This window comes from Heterodontus francisci, chromosome 9 (assembly GCF_036365525.1).
Source record: "Heterodontus francisci isolate sHetFra1 chromosome 9, sHetFra1.hap1, whole genome shotgun sequence".
Lineage (NCBI taxonomy): Eukaryota > Metazoa > Chordata > Chondrichthyes > Heterodontiformes > Heterodontidae > Heterodontus > Heterodontus francisci.
In genome coordinates this window covers 45,600,318-45,620,779 of record NC_090379.1, presented here as the reverse complement: position 1 = coordinate 45,620,779, position 20,462 = coordinate 45,600,318, and the positions used below count along the sequence as shown (strand labels likewise).

At 43.4% G+C, this 20,462-nt stretch overlaps 1 protein-coding gene across 4 annotated transcripts in view; it reads right to left on the bottom strand.

The window, feature by feature from the left end:
- Positions 1 to 13,234, bottom strand: part of LOC137373714 (mitochondrial basic amino acids transporter) — a 34,130-nt gene extending 20,896 nt beyond the window's left edge. For 3 of the 4 annotated variants that reach the window (XM_068038943.1, XM_068038946.1, XM_068038942.1), the window contains exon 1: positions 12,891 to 12,909. Coding sequence is in view for 1 of the 4 variants with exons in the window: in XM_068038941.1 (XP_067895042.1) it covers positions 12,891 to 12,924 (34 nt within the window). In the remaining 3 variants the exon portion in view is untranslated. Of the gene's footprint in view, positions 1 to 12,890 lie in introns of all 4 variants that reach the window. The other variant, XM_068038941.1, reaches the window with a different exon arrangement.
- Positions 13,235 to 20,462: the final 7,228 nt, after the last annotated feature.

Sequence of the window (20,462 nt, the reverse complement as noted above, 5' to 3'; positions counted from 1 at the left end):
TATTATCTGTGATCCTAAGATTAAACTCCAAACTGGTGACGTAGCTGACACATCAAGTTATTTGCCAGTAAGCACAAGAGCATAAGCAGGAGTCGGCCAGAGGACCCCTCGAGCCTGCTTTGGATGGGGAAGAAACAGGATGGGAATATCACTAGGAGTAAAGTAAATAGGTAAAATGTATGAAGCAGAATGGCTCAATAAACAGCAACATTAATGTTCAGTTCTTAAGGCAAAAGACCAAGCTAAAATAGAGGGATATTAGAATAGAGGAACTGCCAGATATTTCTGGAAGGATAAACTAGTTAGACAAATGACTTTTCTCATCTGTAAATATTTTATGATCTTGCAGACAACAGCCAAGGTATGTGGCAACTAAAATATGGTGCAACCCATAAAACAGAGGAACAAAAAAAAAAAGAAAGCTCTAGTAGAAATAGTTAATAATAAACAAGCAAAATTCCAGCAAGTGATACTGGCTGAATTTGGGCAAAATTCACTGTTTCAGCTATCTACTAATCTGAATTTAACAATGAATGTTATTTTTTAATACTGCATTTATTTCAAATTGGTTATGTTTTAAATGGATCACTTACAAAAAAAAAGCAACCAGAAAATTCAGGGTACTGTCTGAAAGCAAAGTGATTTTAAGGAATTTTTGAAGTCTCTTTCTTCTTTATGTGATTTAATGCACAACTTTGCATTATTTTGAGAAAGAATCATTTGTGTTATATACTTATAAATTCACAAGATGTGTGAAATTGATATCAATTAATAACTAAGTTGAAACTGTGCTCATCGCGAACAAGCTGGAAAAAGGATGGAATCGGGATAAGTCATGGAGATTTTGCCAGATGTCAAATATGATAGATTCACTCTGCTAATGTCGAGTTGAAAAGATGGTTGTCATAATGGGGAGTTATTCTGAATATACCGAAAACACCATGTAGAGTCACAACAGCAATTTTGTTTCTACTTACATTCAGTTATTTCAGATTAGGAATGCACAGTACTATCACTCAAATTTCTAAACTAAGATTTCAGTCAAGTTAGTTTTGCATTATGTTAAAGATTTGGCATAATTTCCCCAGTTATTTTGGTGTCCGGTATACGGAAATCATCTTCAGTTGATAAGATGGCACGTAGTGGTGATGATGTCGTCGTCGTCGTCATCACCTTGGGCTGTCATCTTTTTTCTTGCAACTAAATGGACTGCAGGGTTTGTAAATGATTCTGTGGTCTCCCAAAACACAGACTGCATTCCCAGAACTGAATTACCATTGCAGACTACAAAACGTATCTGATCGAATGACTTTCTTTCATATCTACTTGAAAGTTAACTGTAAAAGAACCCAAATGCTTTGTTAATTAGTAAAGCTAGTACAGTCAGTCTGGTTTCTCACCTACACGGTCTTCTCTTTTTGTAGTCGTTTCCCACTAAACACATCTTTAAAAGATTGCTCACCGATAAAACAATGCTTCACGGGTGTAAGTTAAAGGTACTGAGGGAATACTGCACTGTTGGGAGGTGCAGTCTTTCAGATGAAAGATTAAACTAAGGCTCTGTCTGTCCTCTCTAGTGAACATAAAAGACCCCATGGCACTACTTTGAAGAGGAGCAGGGGAGTTATCCCCAGGGTCCTGGCCAATATTTAATCGCTCAATCAACATCACAATAAAAGATTATTTGTTCACTATCACATTGCTGTCTGTGGGGAGCCAGCCTTGTGCAAACTGGCTTCCGTGTTTTCTACATTACAACTGTGACTACACCTAAAAACAAAAGCACTTCATTGGCTGTAAAATGATTTGAGATGTCCGGTGTTGTGAATGGAGCTATATAAATGGAAGTTTCTTTTCTTAAGCCCCAGTTACACTTAAGGCAACAAGGTGTAACTTTTTAAAGGGTTTGTACAGCAAGACTAACAGCATAAAAGTGGACTTTTTGTCAATGGTTTTCACTCTGGGGTCCTCAACAGTGCACTCACTGGAGAAGCATAGATTTCTGTGTCATTCTGTGCATGCGCAGACTCCTGAAGCTGCTGTCCATTTCAGTTGAGAAATAACGGCAAACACTGCCAATTTCACCATTATTACCACTGCAAACTCCGGGCAGATCTCAAAGATGGCACCTCTGACCGTGCAACACTCCCTCAGTACTGTACTGGAATGTCAGTCTTGATTTTTGAGCTCAAGTCCTGGAGTGCAGCACTGAAATGGCCCGAACTAAAGTCATGAACCCACAACCTTCTGACTCGGGGGAGTGTGCTACCAACTGAGCCACTGCATAACACATTCATAATTACTACTAAACATCTTCAATGGCTCTGAAAAGCTCATTTTATATTGGCTGTGTTTGCTGACAACACAACCACTAGATGGTGCAGTACTTGCACAAGTGCAAATGCACCCTCATGTACTGAAACATCACTGTCTGTGACGTTTTTGGTAGCTGCCAGTAGTAACGTTGGCACTGCTCAATTTATCACTAGAACAGAAACGAAACACAAACTTCTAGCGGCTGCAATCACCGCCTCCATCCAACCCCCAACAGTACCCCACTCTGTCCTGCCACCATGCTTCTCTTCGCCACTGCCTCCCGCTTGCTCCACGCCTCGCCACTTTTCCCCCCCTCCAACCTGTGGGCCACTCACTCCCAGCCTCGCCACTACATCCCCTCTGCTCCCCACTCCCTATCTTGTCACTCTCTCTCTTCCCTGCTTCTCCAGTGCGGGGGAGAGGCAGTGATCAAGGAGGGAGCAGGGACCAGAAGAGAGCAGAGGGGAGGAAGTAGCGAGTGGCCCACAGATATGTGGGGGGGGGGGGGGGGTAAAAGAGGGGGTGAAGCAGGCAGCGAGTGGCCAGGGGGGAAGAAATGGCGAGGCTGGGAGCAAGTGGCCCACAGGTATTGGGTGGGGGGGGGGGGGGGTGTATAGCAGAGAGCGAGTGGCTGACGGGGGGGGGGGGGGGGGAGGGGGGAGTGGGGAGGAGAAGTGGCAAGGTGGTGAGCGAACGGCGATTAGACATTGCAATACGCAATGGCGTTTTCGCATGCATGCACAAATTAGTCCTGGCAAGCCAGGTGCTGACGTAGGCTGCGCATGGGCAGCACCATATTGACAGCAAGGGTCCACTCTGCACATGTGCAAAGCTGGGAGCACTCTGATGACGTTGGCGCTGGGCTGCCTTGTCAGGAGTCTCTTATTTTTGTGGAATGTCAAATTTCTCCATTGATAAATTCCACATTTAAAAAAAAATTAAAATATGCCATTTTAGCTTCTATCTTAATCCAGCCATAATTTTTATTTCACCACCTGAAAATTTAAATTAAATTTTGAAAATTTAGAAATGCTGGCATGACAATGATTCTAGGTTCCAAGAAACACCAAGAGTTCAGTGAGACTGAAAAGTATACAGACAGAAAAGGTTGGTATTATTACCTGTACTAATTAAGAAAATGCAGTGGATTCATCTTATAGTTCGCCTGTGGGTGTGCAGCAGTTTTTCCAAATAGGAAGCAATCCCGTAACTTCTAATTTGTATGTCTCTAATCCTGACAGCACTGAAATGGCCCTAACTAAAGTCACAAACATATTCCACAGTCATTGTAACCATAGTACTTTAATGCTCATCAGCCTCCCACAGCATTCAATACAGTTGATCAGATCATCCTCTTCCAACACCTCACCTCCATCGCTCAGCTTCATCTCTCTCTTAGGCAGTCCCTCGGGAACGAGGATAACTTTCTTCCACTCCAGGATTGTAGGTCTTTAGGTGACTGAATAGTTTAACCTGATACTTCAGGTCCCGAAGCTCATCTTGAGGAGATGGAAGATGCCTGTGCAAGGGTTGTTTTAATGTGGGGTAACTGTTGCACACTGACTACCACACGGTCCAAGCAAAGAAAGGTCTTTGTCCAATGGCAAGGATGGCAAAGACGATTGGAGACCAGGCTCCACTACACAGACGGGGCCTAATACATACACATGGCCAGCATGTCCAGCTGCAGCCAGTGTGGATATGTGTCACAATGTTCTTGAAGGGATAGCTGAAAGCCTGCTCATAGGGTTCCAGAACCCCTCAGAGAGCTGGCAGGATTAGGCTGAAGCAGAAAAACCAGTGGCCTCACATGGTTCCATTCCTACCAGCCAAGCATAGCCAAGAGTATCGCCAGCGATGTTTCAACTTCCTTGAGAAGGTGGTGGAGAGCTGCCTTCTTGAACCACTGCAGTCCATGTGGGTTAGGTATACCCACAGTGCTGTTAGGAAGGGTAGATGCAGCTAAGATGTTGCCCCTGGTTGGGGAGTCTAGAACCAGGGGCCACAATTTCAAAATAAGGGGGAAGCCACTTAGGACAGAATTGAGGAGAAATTTCTTTACTCAGTTGTGAATCTTTGGAATTCTCTACCCCAGAGGGCTGTGGAAACTCAGTCATCGAGTATGTTTAAAGCAGAGATTGACAAATTTCTAAATACAAATGCCATAAAAGGGATATGAAGATAGTGTGGGAAAAAGGCATTGAAGTGGAGGCATGATCGTGCTGAATGGCAGGGCAAGCTCGATAGGCTGAATGGCCTACACTTCTCCTATGTTCCTATGCTTCAGGTACAGGCTAGGTACATTCCAACAAGGGAAGAAGGTGGGGGAACCAAAAACAGGGCTCCTTGAATGATGAAGGAGGTAGAGATCATGATGAAACAAAAAAAAAAGTGTATGATGCATGTCAGGTGAATTCTTCGGGTGGAGAACCAGGCCATATAAAATGAAAGGTGAAGAGGAAAGTAAGACTGGCAAAGAGAGAATAGAATGGCAGCTAACATAAAAGGGAACCCAAAAATCTTTTACTGGCATGTAAATAGTAAGCAGGTAGTAAGAGGTGGAGTGGGGCCTTTTAGGGACAAAGAGGGTAATATATGCTTAGAAACACAGGGCAAGGGTAGAATACTTAATGAGTACTTTGTATCAGTGTTGACTGAAGAAGAGGAATCTGACAAAATAATCAGTAGAAGTGGAGATTAGAGACAATGGATAGGGTAAAATTGAGAGTGAGGAGGCACTGGAAAGGCTGGCAATGCTTCGGGTAGATAGGTCATCTGGTCCAGGTGGCTTGCATCCCGGGTTGCTAAAGGAAGTGAGGGTGGAGGTAGCAGAAAGGCTTGCTATAATTTTCCCTGGATGTGGGGGAGCTGCCAGAGGATTGGAGTGACAAATGTGACACCCTTATCCAAGAAAGGATGCAAAGACAGTCCTAGCAGTGGTGGGTAAGGTTTTAGAAACAATAATCAGGTGAGGAAAAACCAACAGGCACTTGGAGAGGTTTGAGTTAATTAAGGAGAGCCAGTACATGTTTGTAAAAGGCAGATCATGCTGGACTACTGGTTTTTTTTGATGAAGTAACAGGTCGTCAATAAAGGGAATGCAGTGGATGTTGTCTGTATGGATTTTAAGAACGTAAAAGACTGGTTAACAAAATTGAGGCTCATGGAATAGGAGGATCAGAGTTCAAATTGAATTTTTAAAAATTGGCTCAAGGACCAAAAACAATGAATCATGGTAAATGGTTGTTTTTCCAGACTGGAGGATGGTAGACAGTGGTGTTCCCAAGGGTCAGTGCTGGGACCACTGCAGTCTTTTGCAAAATATAAATTAATTGGATCTTGGAATACAGAGTAGAATTTCAACATTTGCCGAATGATATCAAACTTGGAGAAGCTGAAAACAGTGAGAATGATACGAATGTCCTGCAACATGACAGAAAGGCTAGCAGAATGGGTAGACAAGCAGCAGACGGAATTTAATACAGACAAACGTGAAGTGATACATTTTGGCAGAAGGGATAGGGTGAGGCGATATAGATTAGGGGTCACTGTTTAAAAATAAGGGGTTGCCCATTTAAGACAGATGAGGAGAATTTTTTTCTCTCAGGAGGATTGAGAGTCTTTGGAACTTTCTTCAACAGGTGGTGGAAGCAGAGTCTTTGAATATTTTTTAAGGCAGAGGTAGATAGATTCTTAATAAGCAAGGGGATGAAAGGTTATCGGGAGTAGGCAGGAATGTGGAGTTGAGGTTACAATCAGATCAGTCATGATTTTGTTGACTGGCAGAGCAAGCTCAAGGAGCCGAGTGACCAACACCTGCTCCGAACTTGTACATTCCTATGTAATGGTGCAGTTCTAAAGAATGTGCAGGAATAGACACACCTGGGGGTGCATGTGCATCGATCTATATGTCTTGCCACCTTCAAAGAGAGAGTGGTTAGTAAAGCATATGGGATCTTGGGCTTCATAAATGGAGGCATAGAATACAAAAGCAGAGAAGTTATGCTGAATCTTAAAGCTCTGTTTAGGCCCTAACTGGTGTACTGCACCTAATTCTGGTCACCACACTTTAGGAAAGATGAGGGTCCTTGACAGGGTGCAGAGGAGATTTACCAGAATAGTTCCAGGGATGAGGGATTTTAGTTACAAGGTTAGGTTGGAAAAGCTGGGGTTGTTCTCCCTGGAGCACAGGAGATTGAGGGGAGATTTGATAGACATGCACAAGATTTGACAGGCTTAGATAAGTTAGACAAGGAAACACTGTTCCCTTTAACTGATGGTACAATGACTAGGTGACAGGTTTATGGTTTTGGGCAAGAGATGCAAGGGGAATGTAAGGAAGAACCTTTTTAAAAAAACACAGCGAGTGGTGATATCCTGGAACTCATTGTCTCCACTTCCACGTCCCTCATGGGCAATCAATGATTTCAAAAGGAAATAAGCTTGCAGGGCTACAGAGATCGAGTGGGGGAGTGGAACTGACTAGATTGCTCTGTGGAGAGCTGGCCTGGAACTTCATGGGCCGAATGGCCTTATTTGCTGTAAATGACTCTATATGAATGAAGGTAATGCAGCACAGTGGCATCACAGAAGCAACAAAAAGGTATTGATTCAGTTGTCACTACTTTGACGGCAATGTTCATTTTAATTTGGTTAATTTAGGCCTTGTTTATTAATGCAAGTTTTGCTGTTTGGGGAATCCTTACAATTGTGATTTATGCTCTTTATCTTAAAGATTATAAGAACACAGCAAATGTTCTGTTGTACTCATTTTCACCCAAAAACAAACATCTATGGTGTTTCAAGAATTTATTTCAGAGGCCCAACAAATCAGTTGGGTAAAAATCCATCAAAGTTGGTCAACATTCAATTAAGCTCCTAAAGTATTATTTTGGGAAAATTCAATTAAACTGAATAAAACTTTCACATGATGTCAATATGTTTGCTCATTGAAAATTATGATCACTATCATTTCTACTACAACCTGTCATTAACTGGTGAGCAAAAATGGCAGCCAAAGGCAAAATCTGAGCTCATACTATTAGATATACTATCAGTACTAAAATACTGAGAAGATGGCAGGATCCCCAAAGACACATTGTACAGCGAGCTCGCCACTGGTATCAGACCCACCGGCCGTCCATGTCTCCACTTTAAAGATGTCTGCAAACGTGACATGAAGTCCTGTGACATTGATCACAAGTCGTGGGAGTCAGTTGCCAGCGCTCGCCAGAGCTGGCGGGCAGCCATAAAGGCGGGGCTAAAGTGTGGCGAGTCGAAGAGACTTAGCAGTTGGCAGGAAAAAAGACAGAGGCGCAAGGGGAGAGCCAACTGTGTAACAGCCCCGACAAACAAATTTTTCTGCAGCACCTGCAGAAGAGCCTGTCACTCTAGAATTGGCCTTTATAGCCACTCCAGGTGCTGCTCCACACACCACTGACCACCTCCAGGCGCTTACCCATTGTCTCTCGAGAGAAGGAGGCCAAAGAACAAGAACTAAAATACAGAAAGTAGAGGAAGCAATACAAAAAAGTTGTGATTTACCATGCACCGCTTTTTGTAATTGTTTTGGATTTTGTAGGTATGGAAAAGATGTAGGTGAGTTAACAATTCTCTAGCTTTGGCAGCCAATGTACCTTTTCAAGACTGACAGCTACCTGGGTAAACAATAGTGAGTACTATTTGTAATGGACAACATTCACAGGACAGCATGAAAAAGATGTAAATATATTTTATCAACTTAACATTATTTTACATCAGGCCTCTGAACTCTATTGATCACTGCTTTAAAATGATAAAAATTAGACTGAAAAGTTGCTCTTTGGCCATTAGTAGACTTACATTATGACATTTACAGGACTGCGAATATCCTGATACACTGCAATAACTAGCAGTCAGTGTAGCCGATTCAAACCATGAAACAGCAGATATGTGACAGTGATTTTTTCTTTTTAAAAGAGCAAAACTGAAGTATTCCTTTCAAGAAAACAAATGCATTACAGCTGATCGGACCATGTACTAAAATGTAGAAACATAACTTCAGAATTCAGATGGCTTTACATGGAAGTGCATTAGTCAGTTTGAGATATCAACTAAACCTGCTCAATGATGTTACAAGTTTTGTATCTTACCTCAAACTGTGCTTCGAGTTCTGTAATCAATGACTGAAGACGACAGCCTCAATGAGGGTAAGGGCTCCTGGAGTTGGGGTTAATATATTAGCGTGGATAGAGGATTGGTTAATGGACAAGGAGCAAAAAGGGGGCATAAACGGGGCATTTTCAATTTGGCAGGCAGTGACTAGTGGAGTGCTGCAAGGATCAGAGCTGAGGCCTCAGCTATTTACAATCTATATTAATGACTGAGATGAAGAGACAGACAGTAATGTATCTGTTTGCTGATGATACAAAGCTCAGTGGAAAAGTAAGCTGTGGAAAAGTAAGGACAGAGAGAGGCTGCAAAGAAATATAGACAGGTTAAGTGAGTGGGCAACAAGATGGCAGATGGAGTAAAATGTAGGGAAGTGTGAGGTTATTCATGCTGGTCGTTAGAATAAAAAAGCAGAATATTAAAAACAAAGTGGCTCCTGACAATGCAGCGACCCACCGACGTCATCAGAGCGCTCCAAGCTATGCACAGGCACAAACGATCTCCTGCTCTCAGTGAGATGCTGCACATGCACAGCCTACGTCTGGCATCTTGCCAGGACTAATTGGCGCATGCGCAGGAAAACACTCTCCCCCCTCGGCCAATCACTCCAGGCCAGTCACTCCCTGCACCCACCACCCCCCCCCCCAACCTTCCCACCACCACCCCCCCACCCCGCTCTCCGGCAGCTCGCTCCCCCCCCCCCCATCCTGCTCTCTGGCCACTCACTCCCCGCTTCCCCCTCCACACACCACCCCCCCCGGCCATCCTGCTCTCCAGCCGCTTGCGCCCTGCCCCCCCCCCCCCCAATCCTGCTCTCCGGCCGCTCACTCCCCCCCCCCCCCCACCACAATTTCTCCATATGCTAGCTCGAGGCCACGTTGCTTCCCTCCTCTTGGCCACTCGCTCCGATGTTCGATCATTCTCCGCCCGCTGCCCAAAGCAGCAAGGCGGGCCACGAGGGGTGACGGAGGAGCGAGTGGCTGAGAGGAGGGAAGTGGCATGGCCTAGAGCTAGCATCTGGAGGGATTGGGGAGGGAGAAAGTGGGGAGCAAGCAGCTGGAAAGAGGGATGGGGGAGGGGGGAAAGCGGGGAAACGAGCGGCCGGACAGCAGGATGGCACTGAAACCTGACTGAATTATAGAGGGTGTGCAGCACTGTCAGAGGTGCTGTCCTTCTAATGAGAATTTAAGCAGCGCAACATTGTCAGAATATTAACCAAAAAATGTCCATTGTGTGCTGCCATATTTGCTTATGAAATGACAGTCACTGCTCCTCAAGTAATTCACTTTAGGTGAATTAAGGTGACTAGGATCTATATAATTGGCGCATGCGCAGGAGGGCTTGGGGACTCTTGGGGTAGGATGGAGGCAGCAATGGCAACCTTTGAGGGGATTTTTGGGTTGATGTTTTTCTGTGATAAATTGAGCAGCGCCGTCTTTAATCCTGGCAGCTGCCTGAACTTCACAGCCAGTGACGTTTCAGTGGAACAGGCTGCATTTGTGCATGTGCTAGTACTGTGCCACCTAGTGGGTACATTGTCAGCAAACACAGCCTATTTAAAAGGTGGGAAACCTGTAAGTGTTGATGTTCAAAGAGACTTGGTTGTGCTTGTACAAGGAATGCAGTAAGTTCGCATGAAGGTACAGCAAGCAATTCGGAAGGCAAATTGCACATTGGCCTTTCTTGCAAGGGGATTAGAGTACAGGAATAAGGACGTCTTGTTACAATTGTTGGCCAGGGCCTGCAAGAAGTACAGAGTCTGTTACAAACTGTTGAATTGCTTGTGAACTGAAGTAACTGGTGCTCAAACACTGGCCTGTGCTGGTAAAAACCAGTTTGAACTAATTAATTCATGTGAAAGACAAGGGAGAGATCACAGGAATAGGGCCTTATTTGGACACAAAGCGATACTGGGGACTTTGGGCCTGGGCCAATAAGGAGAAGATACAAACTAGGTGATCAGGCCTAAACCAACAGGAAAGAGACAGCACAGCTTGAAGAGATAAGAAAGAGAATAAGTATGGAGAATCTCAGGCAGAGCCAGCGAGAAACTCCGGAGACCAACCATCGCGGAAGTGGAAGACCCTGCGTGAGCAACCCGGCGACGACGTAAAAGAGAGAGAGAACGGAACGCCTGGCCAGCGTCAGCTCTCCCCTTTTCGGGTATTATCCTTTGTTTTCTGTGACTAGGTCAGGGAAAGGTCAGAGGAACCTAGTGGGTGTGCTTATCGATTCTAGTTAGCTTTGTTATAAACTGTATAACCCAGTTTGAGTTGCATGCTTTTGTCTAACCAAGTGTATAAGCCTTATTCTTACATTGCACAACAACGTGAATAAAGTAAATTAATAGTAAAGAAAGGACTGAGTTTCCTCCTCTTTGTACTAAGCCATTAACCGTAGCCGGTGAATTAGGTGGAGGGTGGCTCTCCTGCAACCCCGATATCCCAAACACCCAGCCTGAGCCTGAATTAAGAGGACTTAGTCCCACGTGACAGCCAGGATCAAGTGGGCAAAGGAAATAAAGGGGCCAAAGGGGAGTTGACTCCGTGCCACAGTTTACATAATTGTACAGGGATTTGGTGAGACGACATCAGGAGTACTGTGTACAGTGTCTCCACATTTAAGAAAGGATATGCTTGCACTGGAGGTGGTACAGTGAAGGTTCACTAAATTGGTCACTAGGGTGAGGGGGTTGTCCCATGATGAGAGGCTGAGTAAATTGGGCCTCTACCCATTGGAGTTTAGAAGAATGAGAGGTGATCTCATTGAAATATACAAGATTCTGAAGGGGCTGGATAGGGTAGACACTGAGTGGTTGTTTCCGCTGATCTTGGAATCCAAAACATGGGGACACAGTATCAGGATAAAGGGGCTGATCAATTAGGACTGAGACATGGAGAAATTACTTCACTCAAAGGGTTGTGAATTTTTGGAATTCTCTACCCCAGAGGGATGCGCCATTGTTGAATACATTTAAGGCTGGGATAGACAGATTTTTGGTCCCTCAGGGAATCAAGAGATATGGCGAGTGGGCAGGAAAGTGGAGTTGAAGACTAAGATCAGCCATGATTGTATTGTTTAGCAGAGTAGACTCGATGGGCCATATGGTCTACTCCTGCTCCTATTTCTTATATTCTTGTGGGAGTAGAGTGCTTTTAGCACAATGTACTGTCCTATGTAAATGTTTTATTAGCTAAAGACCTATGGTAGAAAATAACCTTATTCACACCCTTTCCCCAAAACCTATCATTTCATTAAGCTTTAAAAAAAAAACTCCAACACCTTGAAAGTGACAGGGCAAGCTGACAAGGCAGTTAAGAAACATGCAAAACCGTCCTAAGTAAAAGCAGATGCCCCTGAGAAATCAGACAATAGTATTTGCAGCCTAAGGGTGCAGCCTCTGCTCTTGCTATTTGACGTCACATGATGGCCTTGATTAGCTTACCACAGTGGCACTTCTTATTCTTTAATTATTTCTGCTTAGCACCACTGCCCCCGCAAACAGTTCAGGTTAGACGATTCGAGTTTATGTTTTCATTAGTCAATGCCAGATTTAAACTTTCAGTTTCGTTTAATTTCAAACATGGATATCTGATTCCAATATATTACAATCAATGACAATAAGCTTAGCTGAGTACTAAATAGTCTTCCGAGTGTCCTCTGCACAAATCATACGATTTGGATTTTACTTCAATACGAGCAAAAGGATGCAATGAACACGACTTACTGATGCTGTCTATTTCTCAATCATCGATTAGAAAAATATTCATGTCAGGAATAAACGATCCAACCCAAAACAAACAATATCAACTTTTGCTCAGCAAGTATGGGTCCATAATCTGGGGAAAGAGACTGTTCAGGAGAAACTTTTTTTAAAAAATTTAAATGTACATTTTTAAACTTTATTGCAATACTTCGTCAACAGCTTGTTGCCAGGAATGTATCAGCTAACGCTACAGATTTTCACGTGGAGCCGCTGCTATTAATAGCGACGGGAATGATCAGCGCAGGCAACTGTGGGTTTTTTCCCCCCAGTTACATAGCAGGAGAGGAGCTGGCTAATGCTATTTGACGTCCACTTCCTCGCAGATTCAAAAGAAAGCTTTGGCTCGGAATAGAAAAGGAAACTCGGTACGTGTCGGCTCTGCCACTGTCAGGGAGGGGAAGTTGCGGGCCCTTCAACTCCGGTTTCTAATCCGCTCTAGTCTGGCCTGACCTTGAGCCCAGACTGTGAGTGTTAAACCACCCCCCGCGCTCGGGCCAGCCGAGAGACATTTCCCCCAGCGGAGACCGGCTTCAGAAACACGTCACTCTGTAAATACGTGGCACCCACTTCCCGGCGAGGCACGCGGCGCTCTGCCAGATCATTTCAAAATGGAAATATCGGGTTTTATCGACATTTTTTGGGTGGTTAAAATCCTCACCTCCCAGGCATCCTGCAAAGAAATCCAATGCCATTTCTCCTTCTATCACTCAATGAAAGGATGGCTCTCTTGTTGATCGGGCTGCTCACACTGGCCAGGCCTTTCTGCTCGGCTGCTGACTGCCTTACACTTTGTTCAATCAGCGGATTATTTACTGAGTTGAGGATCTTGCACTTCAATTCATCAGTTAAACACGTCCAACAAATCTGATACGCAATTCAGGTTTCTGTTCTAAAGATCAATTTAATATACGTTTTCTATTTTCCTGACTAGCTGTATTACCCCCTTCTCCCACATATACAATCCAGCTTTTCTATTTGGAAATCTTCTGAAGGTGGTTTATAGCCTTTTTTAGCACAAGTTTCATCCAATCAGGACAGCCACAAGTAAACACCCCCCGCCGCCAGCCCGCCCCTTCCTTTCATTGGCTCATCCTTCTTCTTGCAGTTTCTCACCGAAGCAACCCGCACAGTCATTGTGAATAAAAGCAAAACACCACAGATGCCGGAAATCTGAAAGAAAAAACAAGAAATGAACAAGGTTAAAAAAAAAATCACATCTCTGCACGGATGCTGACAGACCTGAGTATTTCCAGAATTTCTTGTTTTTTTTAATTTCAGGTTTCCAGCATCTGCAGTATTTTGCTTTTCTTTGTGCTTAATTCACGATCAGGAATGCCTACCTTGAAAAAGTTCTGCTCCTCTCTCTGACAGGATTTTCGTTTGTCTCTTTTATTTGTTCATCTCTTGCCCCACCCCTGCTTTATTTGCTTAAAACCTATTCCAGTCATTGTGAACTTGGGCTGTAGAAATCCAGCTACCTATAAATTTATTTTGCTTCCACAGTTGTTTCCCCAATATGGGAATTTAGCAAACTGATCAAATATACCGACATCGTAAACTAGCAAAAGACGACCAGCAACTTAAAACGGACGCAAGCCTCTCCCAAATGCTGATATCTGAAGTATTTAACCAATTCTCTTTTCAAAGATATGATTGAATCTGCTTCCACCACCCTTACAGACGGTGCATTCCAGGTCACAATTCACTGCGTGGGGAAAAAAAAGTTTGCTTATCAGTTCTGGTTCTTTTACCCAGCACCTTAAATCTGTGTCCCAGTGGTTATTGGCTATTCTGCCAATGGAAACAGCTTCTCCCTATTTATCAAAATCCTTCATTATTTTGAACGCCTCTCACTCCCTCTGAACTGTCTTTAAGGAGACCAACCCCAGCTTCTCCACATAACTGAAGTCCCTCATTTCTGATGCCATTTTAGTAAACTTGTTCTGCAACCTCTCCAAGCCATCAGCATCCTTCCCAAAATGTGGTGCCCAGGATTGAACACACTATTCCATCTGCAACCTAACTAGTGGTTTATAAAGGTTTATTCCAATATTAATAACACCATATGCTTTTCTAACAGCCTTCTCAACTTGTCCTGCCAATTTCAAAGATTTGAGCACATACACCTCCCAGGTCTCTCTGCCTGCACATCTGTTAAAATACTGTTTAGTTCATATTGCCTCTCCTCATTCTTCCTACAAAAATGCATCACTTCTCTATGTTAAATTGTATCTGTCATGTGTCTGCCCATTTCACCATGACTGTTTCCTGGAGGACAGTCATTATCTTCCTCATTGCTTACCACATTTCAAAGTTTCATGTCATCTGTAAATAATTATGCCCTGTATATCTAAGTTTAGGTCATTAATACATATCAGACAAGTGAACATTTTAGGTGCAGGCTGTTAAAATTAAAATTGCCTGAGTAGTCACCTTTGAGATTTGTCAGAGAAATACTCTGTAACTTGCCTGAGGATGCCCATACCATATGGAGTTCAACTGTTGATCGAGTGCTGGGAAGTGCATCTAAGTTTGCAGAAAACACTAAGTTAGGGAAGTCAGCATGAGCAGACGGGGACAGGAAATTGCAAAGAGACAGACGGATTAAGCAAGTCCGCACTACTGTGGCAAAAAGAATTCAATGTGGGCAAGTGTGAGGTCATCCACTTTGAGCCCAAATTTAGAGGAGGGACAAATGTGTGTGTTCTTACTTATAATTTACACCTCAAATCAAGTAGAATGGATAAGGAAAATATATAAAGAGAGGCTGTCGCAACAGATATTTAGAATTTGACTAAGGTCTGAAGACTATTCTGAGCTCGGAACTGTAATGCTGGCTAAACTTGCAAGTTTAGTCGTAAGTATTGCTTCTTTAACTACGTTTTACTGTATACTTAACGAATCTGTCATATCTGATATTCAATGTTGCACATTTTTTTATTCTTTTCATGGGATGTGGGCATCGCTGGCAAGGCCAGCATTTGTTGCCCATCCCTAATTGCCCTCGGGAAGCTGGTGGTCAACTGCCTTCTTGAACTGCTACAGTGCTATTAGGGAGGGAGTTCCAGGATTTTGGTTAAAATCAATTTGGGAGTCAAAGTGCACAATTATTAGATTAGTAGACAAGTACTAAAAACAAATCAAAAAGGCTATATTGCCCTTTATCACAAGGGGATAAAGAGGAGGAAATTATGCTTCAGGTTTCTAAAACCATTCTCAGACCCTGTCTGGAGTACTGCATTCAGATTTGGACACCAAACTTCAGGAAGGGTATACTGGTCTTGGTGGAGGGAGTGCAAGTTCACCAGGAGGGCTTAGAGAGTTAAATTAGCTCAGAAAATCAAGAAGTAGAATCAGCTAAGGAAGCAGAAAACATTGGTGGGAGTTGCAATATAGGGCAGAGTATAAATCAGGAAATTAGAGTTGTATGTAATAAGAGTAATACAGTAATCATGGGGGACTTTAATCTTCTTCAAGACTGGGCAAACCAAAATTGCAGTAATAGTGTGGAGGACAAGTTAATGGAACGTATACAAGGTACTTGTCTAGATTAGTATTACATGGAACCAACTAGGGAACAGGCTATTTTGGATCTAGTATTGTGCAATCGCAAAGGGCTAATTAATAACGTAGCAAAGGGACCTCTAGGAAAGAGTAACCATAATATGGTAGAATAGGGACTTAAATCTAAACAAAGCAAACTACATAGGTATGAGGGGCGAGTTGGCTGAGGTAGATTGGGAAACTACATTAAAAGATATGATGGTAGACAAACGATGGCTAGCATTTAGCCCTGGCAATGGGCAGGCAGTACAACCTGAGTTGGGGCGGCGTAGTGGTTAGCACCGCAGCCTCACAGCTCCAACGACCCGGGTTCAATTCTGGGTACTACCTGTGTGGAGTTTGCAAGTTCTCCCTGTGTCTGTGTGGGTTTCCTCCGGGTGCTCCGGTTTCCTCCCACATGCCAAAGATTTGCAGGTTGATAGGTAAATTGGCCATTGTTAATTGCCCCTGGTATAGGTAGGTGGTAGGGAAATATAGGGACAGGTGGGGATGTGGTAGGAATATGGAATTAGTGTAGGATTAGTATAAATGGGTGGTTGATGGTCGGTACAGACTCGGTGGGCTGAAGGGCCTGTTTCAATGCTGTATCTCTAAACCTCCAGAACTCCCAGTCGCAGCTGCAGAGAACACTATCTATTCCCCTGACTATACTGTCTCCCATCACTACCATTTTCCTTTTCACTCCCCCCACTTGAATGGCTTCCTGCCTCAGGGTGCTATGGTCAGTTTGCCCATCCACCCTGCAGTCCTGTTCTCACCCACACAGGTAGAAAGTACCTCATACTAATTTGGTGAAAGTCAAATGCTGAGGCTCCTCCATTAATGCATCCTTGATCTCCATACCTACCTGACTCACAGTCACACCCTCCAGTTTCTGGCCATTGACCAACTCATGTTCTACTAAACCCAAGGGGCATTACTACCTCCTGGAACATTGTGTCCAGGTAATTCTACCCCCTCCCTGATGCCCCTCAATATCTGCATCTCAAACTACAATTGAACAAATCTGAGCTGATTTTAATGTTCAAAGTCAAATTCTGAATGTTAAACTAAATTTCAGCTTGAGAAATACTTTTCAATGAGTTCCCACTTGCACCAAATTCCCAACTTTAGCACTCTTAACGAAGCATTCTTTCACAACCACTCTTGCAGTAACAAATGCTATTTACTTAGATAGAGCTTTTGACTCATACCCAAGTTACAACTGCTAATTCAACAACTAATTGCTACAGTAATTAACACCTATTCAGGTAACCACTTTCAGCTGGTTGACAGTTTTAACTGCCATTGACAGGCAGTTCCTGTTAACCAGGTATCTTATCTAGCTTGTAGTTTTTTTTTAAAGTTCTAAGTCAAATTCTAAATGCTAAACTAAATTTCGGCTTGAGAAATATTTAGAGAATTCCCACTTGCACCAAATTCCTGACTTTAGCACTCTATTAATGAAGCATTCTTTCACAACCACTCTGTGCTCCACACTTATGCAGGCCACTTTGTTAAAAGTAAGGGTTTAAGGTAAAGATGGCTTGTAAGAATGGGCCAACATGTCTGGAGATCCAGTATTGACTTGTTGGGGACGCTTGACTTAATATGTGGTGAATCCTTCTGACACGTCAGTCACAGGTTTTCTTTGCAACAAAAACAAGAAATGCTGGAACCACTCAGCAGGTCTGGCAGCATCTGTGGAAAGAGAAGCAGAGTTAACGTTTCGGGTCAGCGACCCTTCTTCGGAACTCCGACGTTTTCTTTGTCTTTGGTAGAAGCAGCAGTCTTTCTTAGTCTTTCTGTCTTATTCAGAAGATGACTTATTTCACCTACTCTTCAATAAGAATTTTTCCTAGCTGGTGAAAGAGTTATCTTTGCCAATACAAGGTAACTTTAAGGACAGTGTCGGAGGCTAGTCACTAAATTGTGCTTACACCATTCTGTTACAGTCAAAGTTAGTATTGCTCTAGCCATAGTCCCCAAAGGACCATAGGCATCTCTCCCTATTAGAGAGAGACAGTTGGTGATATATAACTTGAGGGTCACCATTCATCAAGTGTGGGGCAAGGTGGGGAGGCAGGCCTCCATGAATTAGCACAACCAGTAAAGAGATTGAACCCGTGCTGTTGGCGTCTTTCTGCATCACACTTTAGCTGTCTAGCCAACTGAGCTAACTGACCCCCGCGTGTAAAGTTAAGAGTGATATCAGCTCAGATGTCATCACTTGTAAGGTGGGTTCAGTTGGAACTGAAGATCCAAGTGAAAAATATAACACAAGTGTGACGGGATTCATTAACTCAATTACCTAGAAGCTGTATCTTAGGGAAGAAAACTCATGACGATGAGGTTGTGTAAACTCAGAATATTGTTAATCTCACCCATAGACTTGAGCTATTTGGCTATTCAAAGCTGTTAACTTGTCAGCTACCCAAGGAATTACTCAAAGTATTCTCACCAACATATGACCTCAAACTTTAATCACTCCTCTAGTTAATACTCATCATCTTTTAACATTGATTTACAGCAATATAAGAGATATCTTTGCCAGTACAAGGTACCTTTAAGGACAGCGTTGGCAGTCTGTATAAACTTTGCTACTAGTTTTGTTAATTAATTCTATCTATTAATGATTTGCCACTCCAATTGCTGGGTAGCTCTGATTACATTTTTGTATGTCTATTAAGCATTTGTGTAGCCAAATGTAAGTTGAGATTTGTAATCACTAATAGTGTTTAGTGCCTGAATTGGGGTCTGGCTTATTCTTTGTGATTTGGCAAGAAAGAATAATTAATTCACAGACATTTGAAGGTAACCTAATCCAGGGCTAGTAGATAAATTCATTTTGATCCAAACTGGTGAGCTCAAGATGGTTTGGCAAGCTGGGTCAGGCATCATTCATTCCTAAACCACACTGGACCTAAAATCTCAGACAGTTCCTTAATGAATTCTTAATTGCCTCCTTTAACTCTTTATCTGCTTCCTAGGAATATATTTACTAGGTACGGAAACCCAGCAGCTTACTTACAAGACTTTTGGAAGAATCCAATTACTATTACTATTTTTGTCTCTGACTCTGTCACTTATTCCCCTTTCGCCACTCCCAATACACCTTGCTTCACCCTGAAGACCACCACTTTCCCTCCTCCCAAGTCTTGCTGGAGAGTCCTACCGGATCCCACTCTTGTTGGGATTAACAGCACTGGCAGCATGGGGTGGGATTCATAATCTCTCTAAACTAAAGCACAGTATTTAGCATATAATTAGATTAGATTAGAGATACAGCACTGAAACAGGCCCTTCGGCCCACCGAGTCTGTGCCGAACATCAACCACCCATTTATACTAATCCTACAATAATGATAGCATAAAGGAGCCAGAATGGTAACTGGAAATACTCAGGTTAGGGAGTATTTGTGGAGAGAGAAACCATGTTAATACTTTTGGTTTCAATCTCACTTTGAAGAGCTGGAACCTGTCATAGCCGCTAAGCGCATTGCACTGCTGAACTACAAGAAAGCCCCCAGCATGTTAACATCTGTAGCACTTAAAGCAGCCAGAAGCGTTGCACAAAGAACAGCCAGGCACTGCGCAAATGACTACTGGCAACACCTATGCAGTCATATTCAGCTGGCCTCCGACACCGGAAACATCAGAGGAATGTATGATGGCATTGAGAGCTTTTGGGCCAACCATCAAGAAGATTGCCGCCCTCAAATCTAAATCAGGGGACACGATCACTGACCAATGCAAGAAAATGGACCGCTGGGTGGAGCACTACCTAGAACTGTACTCCAGGGAAAATGTTGTCACTGAGACTGCCCTCAGTGCAGCCCAGCTTCTACCAGTCATGGATGAGCTGGACATACAGCCAACAAAGTCGGAACTCAGTGATGCCATTGATTCTCTAGCCAGCGGAAAAGCCCCTGGAAAGGACGGCATTACCCCTGAAATAATCAAGAGTGCCAAGCCTGCTATACTTTCAGCACTACATGAAGCACTACTTGCCTGTGCTGGGGCGAGGGAGCAGTACCACAGGACATGCGCAATGCCAATATCATCACCCTCTATAAGAACAAAGATGACTGGACTACCAAAGGGAATGTGATTCCTAGTCTAGGACTTTGCCGAACATCTCTGGCAGAACAGTTACCAACCAAAATTATTATAAAAGCAAAATACTGCAGATGCTGGAAAACCGAAATAAAAACAGAAAGTGCTGGAAATACACAGCAGGTCTGGCAGCATCTGTGGAGAGAGAAGCAGAGTTAATCTTTCAGGTCACTGACCTTTCATCAGAACATATAGACTTGGTGGCACAGTTTGAAAGAGTGCGCAGAGACAGAGAGTCCTCAGGGTGCATGTGCATAGATATTGAAGGTGGCAGGATGTATTGAGACAGTAATCAGCAAAGCATGTGGGATCTTGGGCTTCATAAATAAAAGTATTGAGTACAAAAGCAAGGAAGTTACATTGAACATTTATAAAGCTCTGGCTAGGCCCCAGCTCGAGTATTATGTCCAGTTCTGGTCCCACACTTTAGGTAGGATGTGAGGGTCCTTGACAGGGTGCAGAGGAGATTTATCAAAATGGTTCCAGGGATGAAGGATTTTAGCTACAAGGTTAGGTTGGAGAAGCTGGAATTGTTCTCCTTGGAGCAAAGGAGATTGTGGGGGAGATTTGAT